Genomic DNA, 17586 nt, shown 5'->3' with positions numbered 1-17586 from the left:
TGACATCCTGTCAACATCAGCCTACTCTCTGACCACATGAATATTGTGCTCTTGGCCTGCGTAAATGTTTCTTACTTCTCCCCTCCGTTACCCATGTTGTGGTATAAATTCAGCCTTGGGGAAAAATAAAATTGTCGCCTTGATCAGACTCTTGTCTTGGCGTCCTTCTTCGAGTCCCTTGTTCCCTATTCTCTTCCAGGTACCTCCCACATCCTTCACACACACACACACACACACACACACACACACACACACACACACACACACACACACACACACACACACACAGAGTACGGGTTAGGAGTGACACCTTACATAGTTATCAAACTCAACGCTGCATTCCCTCCCAAGTGCTAGAATTTTGTGCAAGCATCACAGTTCCAAGAATTCCTATGTTGCTTTGTAACTTGGCGATGATTTCTTATGGCCCAAGAGAAACGCAATTCTGTAAGTGACTGCCCCATCCCCACAATCCCCCCTCCCCGCCAGATCTCATATCAGCTATTCCAGTGGCTCTACACAACACTATTGAAGTGGGTTTTGATAGTTTTGTCTACTGACCACTTATGGGATCTGCTAATAAAGGATTATTTGGAAGCTGAATCTCTGCCTCTACAGGTCAGTGTACAACTGAAGGCCTCCACTTGTCTTTCTAGTACATTCTAAGATAGGCCATGGGACTCTCAGCATTCTGTTGTAGCCTCCTATCAACCTGTAAGACACTTGTAAATTAATTCACTGTAATGCTTATAGGACCTAGCTTTCTTACAGTCCACATTACACGCAAGTATTTTATCTAATCTCAGCACATCATACTGAGACAGATCTATTTTTTTTAATGGCAATTAAATAAGTCTCAGGTACAGAGCATTTGGTGCAAATTCTCACACCTATGCTGATGCCGTTTCAAGGTGTGAGGAAGGGGAAATTTCCCCTGAGAGTAGAAGGGAATGAGCAGCACAGTTCACAACAGTCTAAAATCATCTCACAAGCTGGCTGTGAACAAAGGTCCTTTCGATGTGTGAGCTCTTCACTGTAAGACTTCCCCTGTCAGATGCAGAGGCCCACTCTGAGATGTCATGTTAGAGAAACGGTATCTTTATTTACTTGAGCCAGCACACATCTAGATGTGCTAAGGAAGTATCTAACACAATGTGAGGCCAGGAGGAAGTAAACAGGCCAGGATGGCACCAAATGCAGGAAATACCGATGTACACTGCAACACGCAGAACTTGAAACCATGGAGATTCCCTTCTGCTGAGTTTCATCATGGAACATGATTGATATGACATGAACCATACATACATGAGTATATTATCCGACATACTGTGGACTGTTCCGCTATATCCCTGTATGTGCCATCGGCCTCTCCGGAACTCTTACACCACAAATGTCCCCAGAGACCAACGCCCACTGATAGGCAGTCCCACCTCTCCTGGAGTGCACATTTTGAAAAATGATGAGATTAAACATTTCTCTCCAAAATATTAATATACAGATTCCATACTGATAACTTCCTCAGATCAAGGATCTATTTTTTTTTGAAACCCAACTGGAAATTTTGTTGAAAGGTTTCACACACAAATGGAAGGGGCACTCCATTTTGTTTAATGGAGAATCCCCATTGGCAACACACTCAGGATTTATGAAAGTCTTTCAAGATTTATTCTTCCACACAAAGCATCGTGAGAATGCTGGGTGGTAACAAGGTTCTCTCTCCTGAGAATTTTCCAACAAGACAATCATCTATTTGTCCCAACCACCTTTTACAGTGAACTGATGGCTGTGGGTCTAAGTATTACAAACAGATGGTGCAGATCTCTCTTTTATACACCTCCGAGATGGCAGAAATGCAGGACCACAGCTTTGAACAAAATACATTCCTAACCCATAGTGACCTTCTATACACGGCTCCCAAATATGCTAGACGTTATCTGCACTCAGGCCAACTATGGATGGCGTCTAGGTATAGTCTGTTGTGAGATTTGGGGAGAGTGGGATAGAAATGAATACAGCACACACATTTGTATTCCACTAAGGAGGTTAGCACAGATCTAACAGAAATGGACTGCAAACACAGGCCGGAGTGCAGGGAAGGAAGCACATCTTAGTAGGCACATGGCACTCTGCCTCCTAGACTTCTGGCCTTTGTGGGAATTTGTGCTGCACAATTTGTTACTCAGAAACATTTCCCACATCGTTACCTGTTTTACAGTGTCTCCTCTGTGCTAATTCAAATGTATCCTGAGTGCGTATTTATGTGGCTCTTCCAGATACACAGTGATTTCACGAGTGAAGATAAGTTTCCCATACACATTATGTGTTTCTGACAGATGTTCAGGGAGGCCTGCCCATTGAAAAAGGCATTTCCGTGTAGACTACTCTCAGGGTTCCTCAGAAGTGCCAAGTTCTTAAATGTAGAGACTTGACACCCCTCCAAGGTTCTCTGCTTACATTATACTCACCGATGTGCATATGGCTACTCACCTATGTGACTTCTTTCATGTACAGCAACAGATGGCTTATGGATGAAATATTTCCTACTGTATTTACAGTCACAGGGTCTCTCACTTTTGAGTTTTCAGGTGGACGAGGAGGTTTGTCTCGAGTGTTTTCTGAACATAAACAACATTCATGGAGCTGTCCCCATGTGTCTTCTTTGGTATGACACAAAGAATGACCTACGGTTGAAGGATTTTCTCCATTCACAGGGTTTCTTATAGGGTGTGAACTGTCTAATGACTGCAGATATAGGACATGTGGAGAAAGGCTTTTCTACATACATTACACCCAACTGTGTATTTTTACATTAACCCCAACTGTGTGTTTTTACATCACCCCCAACTGTATAGTTTTATATCACACCCAACTGTTTGTTTGGATGAATGAGTTGTATCTTAGGGTTGAGATACGCTTTACATTTATATGCCCTTAGGGTTTCTCACGCGCTTGTGAGTTCTCTGATGTATCTTTGGCTGAGATATTTTCTTAGTTTTTAATCATAAAGGTCTGTCACCTGTACGAATTCTCTTGACGTGTGCACCAGCTTGACATCTGCCAGGCTTTCCCACACACACGGCACTGACGGTTTCTCACTACCGAAGCCCTGGCGGGCAGATGACTGGTGGTAGAGAGTTGTTGTGGGGTTTCCCACCCGGATGAGTTCTCCGATGGACACAGGTGTGAACTCGCTTCAAGGCTCATCCACGCACACACTTCACTGATAGTGTTTCTCACCAGAGTGAGTTCTCTGGTGTCTAGTGAGGTGGAATTTCAGACTAAATGACTTTCTACATTGTTTACACTCATAGGGTTTCTCACTGGTATGGACTTTCTTATGTGTGTAGAGGCTCGGACTCTGCTTGTAACTTTTGCCACATACAATACACTCGTAGGGTTTCTCGCTTGTGTGAGTTCTCTTATGTGCATGAAGGTGGGAATTTTGCTTAAAGGATTTTCCACATATGTCACACCCATAGGGCTTCTCGCCCGAGTGAGTTCTCTGGTGCACAGTGAGGTATGACTTGAGAATGAATGACTTCCTACACTCTTTACACTCATAGGGCTTCTCACCCGTGTGGATTCTTATGTGTGTGTAGAGACTCGTCCTCTGCTTGAAGCTTTTCCCACACGTATCACACGCAAAGGGTTTCTCACCTGTGTGAATCCTCTGATGTACGACAAGAAACGACTTCAGTCTGAAGGATTTCCCACATTCTTTACAGTCATATGGCTTCTCACCTGTGTGGGTCCTCTGGTGTGCGTGTAAGTGGGCTCGCTTGTAAAAGGCTTTTCCACACACATGACACACATAGCGTTTCTCCTGCGCGTGAGCTGGCGGGTTCCCCACGAGCTTCGATTGCTGGCAGTCTTCACACTCATAGGGTTTCTCAGCCGGGTGAGCTCCCGAGTGTGAGTAGACATGTGGTGTGGGATTAAAGGCTTTGCCACATGCACTACACTCATGCACTCTCTCGTATCTGTGAGGTGTCGTCAGCTCATGGAGGTTTGACTTACTGATTGGTTTTCCAGAGAAATCATGGGATTTCTCATCCTTTCGAGGGTTCTGCTGAACGCTGAAATTTAATTTTGAGCACACGGTCTTCCCACACACAATCCTTCCATCGCCTGTGATTTTCTGCTGAATGCTTTTTGCTGATTTCTGACAGATGTACTTCCCAGCCTCATCACGTGTGTAAAGCTCTTCTCCCACACCCAAGCTCTGATATGTTGGGAGCTTTGATTGTATATTGAGTATTGGCCCACAGTTATTACCTCTATAACATTTTTCTTTGTGCATTTTTAAATGCTGTGTGAGATGGGAATTTTTACAGAATAACTTCCCACATACTTGGCATTCAAAAGCTGGCAGCTGTGCCCGAGTTCCCTCTTTGGCAGGAAGAGCTAACTTCTCTAACTCTTGGCTGTTGTCCCTCAACTTACTGGAGGGATTTCTCATAGGGAATGTTTTCTGTAACCACACTGGCTTCACATGGGAAGCTTCACTGGGCCTACAGTACTGAAAACGCTGTTGTTCAAATTCAGTATTGGGATGTAGACTAAGAGCCTCAGGAAGTCTGGGGAACCCCCTGGTTACATCAGGAAGATCAAGTCCCTCTCTAGCCTGCATCTTACTGGGCTTGCTAGGGAGAAGCATACTCTCCCACACATTAAGGACCCCAGGGCTCATTCCAGAAGATGTGCCATTCTTTATGGCCAGATCTGAAATGCAGTACGAGCTATTCAAGGCTTTTCCTGCTGGAGCCCTCTTAGCTGATGCGCTGCTCTTGGCAATTACCAGGTTGCATCTGCGTATCTTTTGGCTGTCATGGCTGACCTCATTCCGGCCATTCACATTCTTCACATCTAGAAGGAGGAAATAAAGAAATGGAAGGCTTTCTGGTGAGTACCCACATACATCAAGTATAGTATTCTCGTCTGTTATCGAAGAAAGAATTTCTTGATAAAATGACACAGACACCTCCAGTGTTTCTCAAATACTAATGATCTTGCTCTATATACAGTAATATGGATTCTTAATATTAATCTAATCTGAATTAAATATAACACATATGAAAACTGCAAACATTTGGTTCTATAAGCTAAGGTGTACCCATAATACTGGAGATGTGATATTTCTGCATAGGTGGGACATTAATGGCTGACATTTTCCCATCCATGTGACTCATGAAATCATGCTTCTCCATGTCTTTATTGTGCTTTGGAATGTTACTAAACATTCTGTATTCGAATGATTTCCACAGAGAAAAGTAGACGGCTACTGACTTAGTTCAATCTCTAAGTACACATCCTAAGTACATGGGCTATGAGCCCAGAAACAAGCAATCCGTGGTTCAACTGACCTCCAAGTCTAAGGTCTCCTGGTTGCCACACCAAGCTCCAGGTTCACCCTGTCTTTGAGGTTTGCTAGGTGCTCCTCAGGTTCACAAATTCTATCTTCATATACACGACTTCATTTCCCTACATTCTTATCAGTCCCTCAGTGGGCTGCCTAGAGAACTAAGTTTGCAGCATTAGTTTCAAACTAGTAATATCAAAATTGGGTTCTTCATGAGATAATAAGCCCTCCTGAGAGTTCGTGTCCACCTACACATTGTATATTAGATTTAGAAATCAGCGATCCAAAATTAAATTAAATCAAAAGAAAGTGAAAATCTTAAGACTGCATGTTCTTGGGTTGGGGATTTAGCTCAGTGGTAGAGCGCTTGCTTAGGAAGCCCAAGGCCCTGGGTTCGGTCCCCAGCTCCGAAAAAAAGAAAAAGACAAAAAAAAAAAAAAAAAAGAGACTGCATGTTCTTTAGACTCTAACTAGTTTTTTCCCCCCCTTCTTTCATTCAGGGAAGACTTTGGGGAAGGGGTGATGATCCCTTTAACACCAACATTTCTTCTCAACACGCCAGAGCTCTTTGGCCTGTTGATTCACCACTGTTTCTTCCAGAGAATCAAACAAACGTGTGAGCGGGGAAATGCACAGAACAAGCTATAAAGACGAGGAAAGGACAAATAGGCACTTCACTCAGGCAGCCCCAACCGTTAAGAAAGTGCAATCCTTCCCATGGGGATGGAAGAGACCAACGAACACGCTTAAGAACAACCACAGACGGAACAGAGTTTGTGTAGCCTGAGGTAACATACAGCCAAAATTAGACATGGGAATGAATTGACACGTGAAAGTCTGAACTGCATTTGCTAAGCTTAACATAGTATATGTCAAAACCAGCCAGAGCGGTATGATGGCCGATGGGGTGTCAACTTGACTATATCCTGAATCAACTAACACCCAAGCACCTGCACATATCCTTGAGGGATCAGATCATTAGAGGTGGGAAGGTTTACCCTGAATCTCAGCCAAACTTTCAGTGGCCGAAATCAAAGGCCATGCCCGTGTGCCCTTACTCTCACTGGCGAGTGCATCTGTCCTGTTACGTCACTGGTTTTAGACTCTACTTCTACAGGAGTCCAACAGATATGGAAGACGACAGCTTTCTAGGGTCCTCCAGGATTCCAGGACCAGATTGGTGCTGCTGAGACACTGGTTTCCTGACTGAATAACTACCAGATTCTTGGCCTTTCTGTTGAGATAGGCTTTGTTGGACTATCTGGACCACAACCTATAACCCACTCTAATAAATCCCATAGTGTGTGTGTGTGTGTGTGTGTGTGTGTGTGTGTGTGTATGTGTGTGTGTCCTGTTCCTTTAGGCAATCCTAATATAAGTGGCATGCATTTACATGAAGGAGCCCTCACTGCAGACTGCATACACTGACTGTTGATGACTGAGCTTAACACAGCCACCATTGGATGAGCTTCCTCAATACGGTATCTTTGTTCAGGGTGCATTCACTGACCTGGGACGCTCTGGTTTGGAGAATTGTCTTCCTTCCACGGCCCAGCTTCTTTTTCCAACTTCAGGATCAACTCAGGTTTGGGATCACACTGATCTATTTAATAGGAAATACTGCATAAGTTTTGGCCAACTGCTAAGTCACGCACACTAAATGACGACGAGACATTGGGTTAGAGAGATGGCTTGGAGGTTAGGACACTCGTTGCTCTTGCAGAAGACTCAGGTTTAATTCCCAGCACCTAAATGGAGGTTTCCAAGGGTTTCCAAGTTCAGCATGGGACCCAATGCCCTCTTGTGCCTCCAAAGGCACTGTGCTCATGTTCACAGACATGTACATGCAGGCAAAACATCCATATACGTAAAATTAACATATATATTATTATGGGCCTTGGCCAGTAAGAACATTTTATAGGAGCTTTAAGAGTATGCACAGATTTAACTCAAAGAGATCAATCCCGATGGTGTATTACAGTCAACTATGAAACATACAAAATACGACTAGAGAGATGGCTGGGCGGTCAAGAGCGGGTGCTTCTGTTGCAGAGGACCAGAGTGCAGTTCTAAACCCTAACATCAGGCCGCTCAGGAACACTGTAAACTCCAGCTCTAGAGAATCTGCCTTCCTCTTGTACCCTACGTAAGCACTCTGCTTGCACCCACAAACCACACACACACAGATACGCATGATTAAACATGATTTAAAAAAAACCCTACAAGACAAAGACAGAACTCTAGGACAATATGAGAGCCAGCACGTGGGACGCTCTAATAATTGTAGCACGGAAGTTTGAGGGAAAGCCTGTGGAGAGAGATCTCTTCTCTTTCGGTTTCTCAAGATAAGGTTTCTCTGTGTAGCCCTGGCTGTCCTTGAATGCAGAGATCCACCTGCCTCTGCCTTTGGAGTGGTAGAACTAAAGGTGTGAGCGCCTCCACACCTGGCTGAGAGATTATATCTTTAAAGAGTAAAATTTTGCAAATTAAAAAAAAAAACTGGGAAGAAGGCAGATGAGTCAGCTCAGCATGTGAAGGCATTTGCCTCTAAGACTGAGGGCCTGAGAAATCCCCAGGAACCACACGAACCAACTCCTGCAAGAAGCGTGTGGCAAAACGATGGCCTTTTGCCACACACGTCTGATAAGATGCGATGAGGTAAGAGTAATAGAACAGAAGCACATACACCCCGCAGCACACATATAAACACAATAAAGTGCCACAGGCAAAACAGTACGTCACGCAGACGCACAGTAAACATCTCCAAATGTAGAAAGTGTGTAGGCCAAGAACTAATGGGATGACGTATAGGAAGCACCAAGGAGTATCTCTAAGCACCGATCCCACAGCCAGAACAACGTTTAAAAAGAGAAATGCAAGCTTTCAAATGTGAACAAGTGAGAACTTCCATTGCTTCAGGTGACTTGATAAGCAATGGTTATGGCCCACATTAGATGTTCCACAGAACACCGTCATAGGAACACATGAGAGGCTAAAAACTCAAGTGCAGAGCAGACGCACGCAAAGGAATTTGAAGGTTAATTCCTGTCTATATCGGAAATCACAAAATGGCCAAGATTTATCGAAAAGGAATAGAGGCTACAGAGACAAAGAGCAACGACTAAACCCCAGAATAGCATTTCCCAAGAATGTGATCTGTGACTCAAAAGATACAGGCTGGCTGAACGGTTAACAGAAACGAGACCTAATGAGGCACTATTTAAGCAAAAGTCATTGTGCCAGTGAAGATACACCTAGATGGCTAGTGAAGGGACAGAAAATGACGGCTCACACACACAGACCTCACACTGAACAGCTAACCATACTTAAGTCAGACAAAGAAACTTTAAAACCAGTATTAAAAAGAACTCACAAGGGTCATTATAATAATATATGCATATTACATAGTCACATATTTAGTATATACTTTTATATTGCACACACACACACACACACACACACACACACACACACACACACACACACACATGCTGGAGGACACTATTACACAATGCAAACTCATGAGAAGTAAATTAACAGTGCAGCTAAACTTTACTTAGAGACCAAAGGTGCTTAAAAGACATTACAGAATCATTCTGCCCAATAGCCAAGGAACACTTGTTGCCCTCGTCAACAAAGCACTCTCCAGAACAGATCAAATATTAGGAAACAAAAGAAACCTCCATGTACGACAAAACAAAACAACAAACCAAAACATCCCCTGGGTGAACAAGACCACAAGGACGAAACTAGAAACCAACAGTAAGGGCTGGCTGGACATGGTGGCTCACTATAATCTGCACACTGGCGAGCGTGTGGCCAAAGGATGGTGAACCTTTTGCCACACACGTCTGATAAGATGCGATGAGGTAAGAGTAATAGAACAGAAGCAGTAAGTTTAAAAAACAAACAAATAAACAAACAAACAAACCTCACCAAGCACAAAAGGCTGTAACAGGAAAAGGCTGTGTGTGTGTGTGCGTGCGTGTGTGTGCGCGTGCGTGCGTGTGTGTTCTGTTTTAATTATTTAGAGACAGAGTCTCTATGCAGCTTTGGCTGGCCTGGACTCATCATGTAGACCAGGCTGGCCTCCAACTCACAGAAATCTACCTGCCTATGCCTATCAAAGGTGTGTATAACCATGCCGTGTATATAGGAAGGGTTTTTTAAAAGACAAACACAAAACTTTAGCTTCCATTGTTCAGTGTGACCGTGTGATGCTCTCTCTGTCCTCTGCTGCTTCTCGCCGAGTGAGCAGCTCAGGCTACCCCACTGCAGTGAGGCAGAGGAAAGGAAAGCCGCTCACTGAGCCTAATGCTCTAAGACTCAGTAGGCAGAAGATCTTCGTCAAATGCAGAACTATGATGAACTGTTAAAAACACAAACGGGGACTGGATGTGGTGGCACACACCTTTAATCCCAGCCCTTGGGAGGAAGAGGCAGTTGGATTTCTGTGAGTTCAAGTCAACACAGTAAGTTCCAGGACAGCCCAGGGATATGGAGAGATCCCACCTCAATAGACAAACAAACACCAAATCGGGGTCCGGAGAAATGGCTCAGGAATCGAGAATATCTGCTTCTGTTTGCAGAGGACCTAGGTTCAATTGTCAGCAACATGATTGCTAATAATTGTCTGTAATTCCAGTTCCAGAGGATCCAATGTCCTCTTTCTGATCTCCTTGGACACTACATGCACATGGTGCACACACATATATGGAAGCAAAATAGCCATACATATAAAAATAAAAATAAAATAAATCTTAGGAAACTGTAAACCAACGTGAGACTGAGCTCAGTGTTGGGTGCTTACTCATGAGACCCAGTACGGTCACTAGCACAGAGAAACTATCCTTAGAAGTGGCTCCTGTATTTACCAAAATGAAACAAGCTTCTAATAGCATGACTGAGACTTTCACTCACTCAAGGACATCAGGCTGCTGTAGGTCTCCAGCATCACGTCCCTGTAGAGCTTCCTCTGAGCTTCATCCAGGTCCTGCCACTCGTCCCAGGTGAAGTCCACAGACACATCTTCAAATGACACCAAGCCCTGTAATGAGAAGACTTTCCTCAACCCAAGCCCTCAGCCTCGGGTCCGAGACAGAAATACAGGAGGCCGCTCTTCTTTGCAAGCATCATTTACATACGATGGACGTAAAAGTTTTCTTATCATGGAAGGAAAATCATCTGCAGAATGCCTTATAGACATAGTAAGTTAGTAATGATGAGATACAAAAGGCAGAGGACAACTGCAAGCAATGGATAATGTTTGGTTTCCCACGTAAATGCACCTGACTCCAACACCAAGGGGTCAGTGCTGTTCAGTCAATAAGCACCTACAATGCCCACCCAAAATTTAGAAGAACTGCTGGGTCCAACAGAAATAAGTATCAGTGGCATCCTATAAGGCAATACATTAACAAGCAGAAGGAAGTAAAAGATGGTCTGCTCGACAGCTTGGCATTTTGAAAGTCTCCCCATGAAAGGAGAAAGAAGAGGCTCCTAAGGCAGAGTGAGGGGAGGAATCGCTCCGCGGTTTCCAGACTGGGAAATATACTACTGCTCTAAGAATACAGAACGGAAGCCATGCAATGTGTTAAAGTTCCACAGATCCCACCTCCGGAAGACTGAGGCCTGGGGGCCGAGAGTTAGAGGCCAGCCAGTGATATGCAGGCAGACAGAAGAGGTTCAGGTAAGGAATTGGGAACTCATTCCAGAAGGAAAAGAAAAGACCAGAAAATAAAAAGAAGAGGGCTTTCATTAACTTCTTCAGTCTTTTGTTAAAATGTCAGTTTGGTTCCAAGCTGTGTACATAGGCACCTGTATAGGAACTGATGCTTTAACTCTGTGACGTGAGAGAAGGGGGTGCTTGTGAGAGAAGGGGGTCCCTGCGGGAAGGAAGCAACAGATCCTTTTCTCCTGTGGTTTTGCTAACCTGTAAACAACTGTTTTCCCATCACAATTTGCTCCCTAGTTTCTTTTGGAACGCAGACCCAGGACAGAATGTATACTTCCATTCCCTCCCTCACTTCCCCTGAGTCACCACTGGTTGACACTGCCTGAGGAGATATGTGATTGTGCCACCGCTGATTGCCTTTCTGAGCTGGTGCCTAGTGGCTGCTTTAGACAAAAGGCAGCATTTGAGAGCTGTGAATGGGAAAGCGGAAGAGGGCTGCTTATTCTCTGAGCATGATACGTAAGAAAAGCTTTAATTCATTATTGCCAAAGACCAAGCTTCCTGGGAAACAGAATGAGAAGTTCCCCTCAAAGAAGAGACACGAGCTTGGAGAATGATGGCCCAGGAGCTATCCAGGTACAGAATCAGAGCCTCATTTAGGGAAGTGTCTAATGTTCAGGGTTAAGGCCATTCACCCAACCTGCCCAAGACCCCAAGACTGAAAGAAGACCTCAAGGTTTGCCCTTTCAGCTTATTACCACTGTTATACTATGTACAGTCCAGGGTAGGCTGAAACTTGTAAGTGCCAGATATCTGAAGTGAGAGCAGTCATAGTGGATATTTAATGAATTCTTGCCATTATTTTGAGACACAAAGTAGTAAGCACAATGTGCTAAAAAGACAGTACCTTGGACGTGCTGTCATACATGTGGAAGAGGATTCTAGATTACAGTGGCCGCGGTACCTAAGGAGACATCTGCAGAAGTGGCGTGCCACCTCTGACTACCTTCTGCAGCTGCCACTTGGTTTTCTGTTTTTTCCTCACTGAGCAGCAAACTCCAAGAAGGCTGCTCCGTGAAGCCATTGTGGCCACAGATGGGATAGACGCCTTGCTTATGTAACCTCCCCAAAGCTGGAGCTGTTGCTTTACCAAAACAAAACCTACATGGCGGCTTCTGATACCCATGAAGCAGAAGACTGCATCAGCCAAAGGCTTGGACCTAAGGCTGGCCCAGGGGGCGCTGCCACAGATATCGACACATACGCACTGAACTGAGTTTCTGGCTTCCACTGGCTGGATACAAATAAGAAGGAACTGTTCTGCTTCTCATTTTCGCTGAGGGGAGACCTTTCTAAAAGGAAGTCGAGTCAATAAACACACAACTATAATACGAGTCGAGAAACTGAATTCAGATGTATCAAAATTAGGTCCCAAGACAAAGAAACAGCTCTGTCACTTTTAAAAATGTTTACTTCCTAATTATATACCTTAGAAAAATCATTAAAAAAAATTAGCACCCAAAATATTTACTTGATACGTGTGACCATACACAAGACCATTCCTGGGAAGAGATTGACCACAGTTGTATCCTCAGCCATAAGCACGCTTGTTATAAAACAGAAATAATCTACATAACTACAGTCTTCATTTCTATAACTGGTTGTATATGGTGGTGTGTGGGTGGCGTATGTATGTATGTATATATGTATGTATGTATGTACGTACGTGTTAGTTCTCGTACTAACTGTATTTCCCCAGCCTTCAGCAAATGTCTCGGCAGACCTTGTTTCTTTACGAGGAGAGCTGGCGCTCACATTCATAACTTGAACTACCTGGAGTATTGTAGTCCTGCCTGACAGGGTTGGCTTGGCTACCATAGGGCATCCTTATACTAAGAGATGCCCTCAGGGACCTCCTGTACTCTAGATGAGCTCCTCCTCCTCTTATGGTTTGAATATGGAATGTTCCCTACAGGCTCACTCTTTTGAGCATGCGATCCAAAGTGTGTGGCGCTCCTTTGAAGGCTGTGGAAGATTTGGATGGCAGGGTCTGGCTGGTGGGAGTAGACGAGAAAGGGGGTGTCTTCGAAGGTTATACCTGCCCTGGCTCCCACTTTTCTCTCAGGTTCCAGGTCTGCCACGGTGTGAACAGTGGCTTCTCTTCACACTCTCACCTCCACTGACGGAACCACTCTAACCTGCCATCACTGCCATGACGGCCATGAAGGACTGACATCTCTGAAACAACGAGCCAAAATAAATCTTTCCTCCCCTACGTGGTTTCTTTCTGGGATTTGGTCACAGCAAGACAAAGGTCATTACAGCTTCTCCCTTACCCCCACTGAAGACTAGTCCATTCTCCTCTTGGTAATCTCGATGACTCTCAGTCAATTCAGCACGGTAGCTCCTTTCCATCTACTGTCTTGGAGTCACAAGGAGCAAAGGGCTCAGGGTAGAATCAGTCCCTCCAGCTGAGCAGACTCATGGTTGTGGCTCCTCCTTAGTACAAGTCGGCTAGGTCAGTGGAGCATGTGGATGGTCATGGGGAAGGAAAACGAACAACAGTCCTAGCAGCTGGGCGTGGTGTGCACGCATGTATGCCCAGCATCTGGGAAGCAGAGGCAGGCAGTTTGTGAGTTCAAGACCAGCATGGTTTACAGTGCAAGGTCCAGGCCAACCAAAGTTACATAGTGAGGCTATGCCTTTAAAAAGGCCATACTGCTAAATACTTGACCTATAAAGTCCTCTGATGAGGTTAATAGGAGATATAAATACCTTTATCTCTTTCTACCATCCAGAGAGCATGACAACACTCCCGTTCTCAAGAATGTTTAGTCTCGATTTTTGAGTCCAGTGTTCCTTCTAAGCTACGGGCTATGAACCTGAACCACGGTGTAGGTCGGGTCAGTAGAGGCAAGAGTGCATGGTATTCTTCTCGCCTCTGCCTGCTGATTCCTGCACTCTGGCTTCTGTCTATGGGAAACATTAGGCAATCTGTTGAACTTGTAGAGAATCCTGTCCTGACCATGTAGGGACTGTAATTTAGTTGGTTCTGTTTCCTGTGTTTAAAATTACGTCCGGACACTTTCGAGCAAGGAATAGATTTTGCATGATCTACAAACTCAAGGGAAGCAGTGATGTGGAATTCATAAGGAAGGCATGCACACTGTCCACATCTGTGCTTCTGTTTTCACTCATGCTCTGGGGACCTTTCTCATGACTCTTACGCAAATGGCGTCCCACTGCCTTTTGTTCTCTCATCTCAAGGCCTCCACCACACCTTCCTGTTAGCAGCGTGGTTCATCAGCACTCGGCATCACCACCGAGGAAACAGACCCTTCCCGTCTGGCACAGATGGACCCTTCCAATGTGAGTAAGGAAGTATCCACTTGTCTTTATGCAACCACGCTTCCCCATCCGTGGTATCAGTCGCTGCCACTGACACGAGAATGAATGACAGGCAAAGCTGGCAGGATGGCAGCTCATAATGTCAGACCTCAGTGAGCAGAAGAGAGGAGTCCAGGAAAAAAAAAAGAATCCCTCCTTTCAGTGTAATCATCAAGGACACAAGGTAGGTTGGTATTCATACCACATCCAGGGAAACACTGGAGGATGTGATTTCTGTTCTGACAAGGGGAGCTTGACTTTGCATATCAATGTAGGAGTCGAACTTAGGATCTGAAAGCTGAGAGAAGGGTCCACGCTACAGAGAAATGGTTACCAAGCTCCAAGCAAATGTGCCAGGCCTCAGAAGTGCTCTGAGGTGAAATGAGTGGGGGAACTGAGCAGAGCAAAAGCATAAGCTACGATAAGGAGACAAAGAACTCAGAAAAGTGCTGAGGAAAGCAGCAGTAACATCAGGGCAGAAACCAGGAGGAAGACTTCCCGGGTGAAGGTGGCTGGCAGAACTTTGCAACATGGCGGAAGACTTAAGGAAGGCAGCTGGAGGAAAAATGTTTTCATTCAACTGTGATGAGATTTTGAGAATCTGAATCAAGAGCCCAGTGAAGTAGGAAAAAAATGTAAACGGTAAAGACAAATTACTACTAAGACATGTTTAGACATTGTTATGATCTGCATATACACACAAGCAGAGAAAAATGCAGGGGGAGAAATGAAGGACGGGCAGGACACTGTCTTCATATATTCCGGGTCTCATCCGACCTAGGCGGGATCTCCCAGAAACTGTCTGGAACTATGCAACTTTAGCCAGCAAAGAAAACGCTGCTGTACCACTGAGTTCCAGCACTAGTGAAATGACACTGTGGAATGCTGTGTTTATCTCCAGGCTGGGGATGAAGCTCCAGTCATGTCATGCACGTCCATGAAGCCTAGTTAGGTGGCACAGGGCATGAGAAGTTGGCACCTTCTCTTGTAATCAACCCAAACCCCACATACCTTTGTGCTACCGTGTCAGGAGAAACAGAGACCAATCTGCAAGTGACTAAATCATTCTCCGAAATGTGGCTCTGTCAACATATCCAATGCATCCTCTGCATGAATCTATCCTACATTAACTTTATTCTTCCCTTCCGAAAGTCCTAAGATACAATGTAAACCAAGACATAACCGTGCAACTTACCTCAGACATATCCATTGTCTTAACGCCTTTAGACATGAGAGGACCATCAAACCATAACTGGAAGAGAAGGCCAACAGAGATTAACTCACTAGATGCCCCTTGCTTTTGGATTCCAGTGTGCAGTGATGGTTGTGGAGGGAGAAAGCTACAAGACAACAAAAATGTCTCCTTGTGTGGAAACAGTGTGCTACCCTTGAAAAGTGCCACAACATTGCTGAAGGAGCACCAAGCATTTTATTAAATGGTAGAGATTCATCAGTTATGCATGGGGTAGTGGAAATATTTGCTGCTTGATAACAAATTATGCAATGTTTTAAGGATGCACTTTAACGAACATTACTGAGTCACAGAAATTAAACTGTGGAAAAATACTCAAGCAACATTACTTAGCTTCCTGTCAGTGCAGTGCAGTTCAATACAAACACAGGACACGGTACTTGCTACACAGCTATGACTATTAGGACACTGAGTAACACTCAGAAAATCAGTTTGACATATTTACATTTTACAGAAAAATGTCTCGTCCAATCAAGACGGTTTTACATGGGCAAAACTGAACACCGAGTGTGCATTTACTGCAGTACTTTAGGAGAGATGCCTCAGAACGGCTGGTCTCCCAGCTGTCAGGCCTTTCTGTAGCTCCCTCCCATGAATCCCCTTGCTCTAGTCAGGGTAGCTACAATATACGTGACCTGGACAGTTTTTCAAATGAGTTTTCCTAGGGGATCTGACTGAGATGACAACTTTCAATCAGCTTCCTACGGTTTGCTTCTACACCGTTTTTTTTTAAAGAGTATTCAGGTTTTTCTGAACACTCGAGGTAAAACTACCATAGGCTCCAGGAAGCTACGGTTCTCGGTGTGGATCCAAAGGAGCTGAAACCACAGTAAGGCAGCTGTGCTCCTCCATGAGCTACTGCTGTGTCATAGCTTTTCCCCCCAGACACAACAGGTCTCCACTGCCACCGAGGTGTAGAGATGCTCTTGGTGATGAAGCAAGAACGCAGCGATGGCTATGTCTGCGTTAACTGTGGTCTAGCTAACACTCCAAAGTAAGTCAGAAGCCCCTCACCTGGTATGGTTCCAGTTACTGCTACCACACTTCCTCGCCACCCCCAACCCCTTCAACTGATCAAAGGATTGACTTCTCTAATGCCTTCCTTTTCGGTGAAGTCCTCACAATAAAACATTACAGTGACAGTGTGCAAAGTCCTTTTCAACTGCAGCGTGGGGACACACACTTGATCACCTGGTGTATGGAGAGGTAAGCTGAGGAGCCGCAGGAGACGGATGCAGGAATCAGGGCCCACAAGGGGTCCTTGGGCCAGGACCAGGCTGAGCTCAGACCCGCACAGGTTCCCAGCCTAGCATCATCTGCACACAGCCGAGGGGATGAGGGCCGACCCCAGCCTGCTCCTGCCGGTTCCCCAGAGGCTGCACTCACCTCGGTGCCGGACGTCAGCCTCCCGTTGCCTTTCACCGAAAAAGAGCAAAAGACCAAATAGCCAGGGTCTGACCCCGGTGGAAACCGGAAACAACCTGGATTGAGGAGCCCGAGACAAATCGGGAAAGCACAGCCCACCGCAGAGCGTGAGCCTGATTGGGCAGACCCAGATTCTCCTCCATGATTGGTTAGAATCTTTTGATTGACAGTAAAGGCGACCAATCGTTGGTAGAACAAAGCTGACTGGCGGGTTCTAATTACCACTTTATTCTGTAACTTCGACTTTATTTCATTCTGTGACATCACCAAGTAGGTTTCTTTATCTGGCTATTACATTTAGCATGAGGTCCTTCAGTTTAATCTGTGGTGTCCAAAGTGACAAGGTTTTCTATTTTCGATATGTATTTCATTGTGAATATTCACGTTTCCCCCCTACATCTATGGATGAATAATTTCCATACCTTGAATCCTATGGATAGTCCTGCAATAACTATTGTATGCAGAAATCAATAGCACATTGACCTGAAA

General features: G+C 44.9%; 1 protein-coding gene across 2 annotated transcripts; it reads right to left on the bottom strand.

The window, feature by feature from the left end:
• Positions 1 to 790: 790 nt before the first annotated feature.
• Positions 791 to 17156, bottom strand: Zfpl (Zinc finger protein like). 2 transcript variants are annotated; one of them, XM_087574545.1, is made up of 6 exons: positions 17059 to 17155; positions 15616 to 15672; positions 10280 to 10406; positions 6870 to 6962; positions 3658 to 4866; positions 1078 to 2681 (listed from the first exon to the last, which is right to left on the bottom strand). In XM_087574545.1, the coding sequence occupies exons 2-6, from the start codon at positions 15649 to 15651 to the stop codon at positions 2488 to 2490; spliced, it is 1659 nt and encodes a 552-aa protein (XP_087430671.1). In that variant the 5' UTR covers positions 15652 to 15672; positions 17059 to 17155; the 3' UTR covers positions 1078 to 2487.
• Between the last annotated feature and the right edge of the window lie 430 nt (positions 17157 to 17586).

This window comes from Rattus norvegicus, chromosome 10 (assembly GCF_021556685.1).
Source record: "Rattus norvegicus strain SHRSP/BbbUtx chromosome 10, alternate assembly SHRSP_T2T, whole genome shotgun sequence".
NCBI classification, from domain to species: Eukaryota; Metazoa; Chordata; class Mammalia; order Rodentia; family Muridae; genus Rattus; species Rattus norvegicus.
Note: the sequence above shows the minus strand (reverse complement) of the source record. Positions and strands in the feature narration are given on the sequence as shown.

What these genes read in the sequence shown, in the direction of transcription:
- Zfpl (XM_087574545.1), bottom strand. Translation starts at nt 15,651, where the DNA reads ATGTCTAAAGGCGTTAAGACAATGGATATGTCTGAG. An exon ending in AGACAATGGATATGTCTGAG is followed by an intron (nt 10,407 to 15,615) that starts GTAAGTTGCACG and finishes TTCTCATTACAG; the next exon opens with GGCTTGGTGTCATTTGAAGA. An exon ending in ACATCAGAGGATTCACACAG is followed by an intron (nt 2,682 to 3,657) that starts GTGAGAAACCCT and finishes CTTCAACCGTAG; the next exon opens with GTCATTCTTTGTGTCATACC.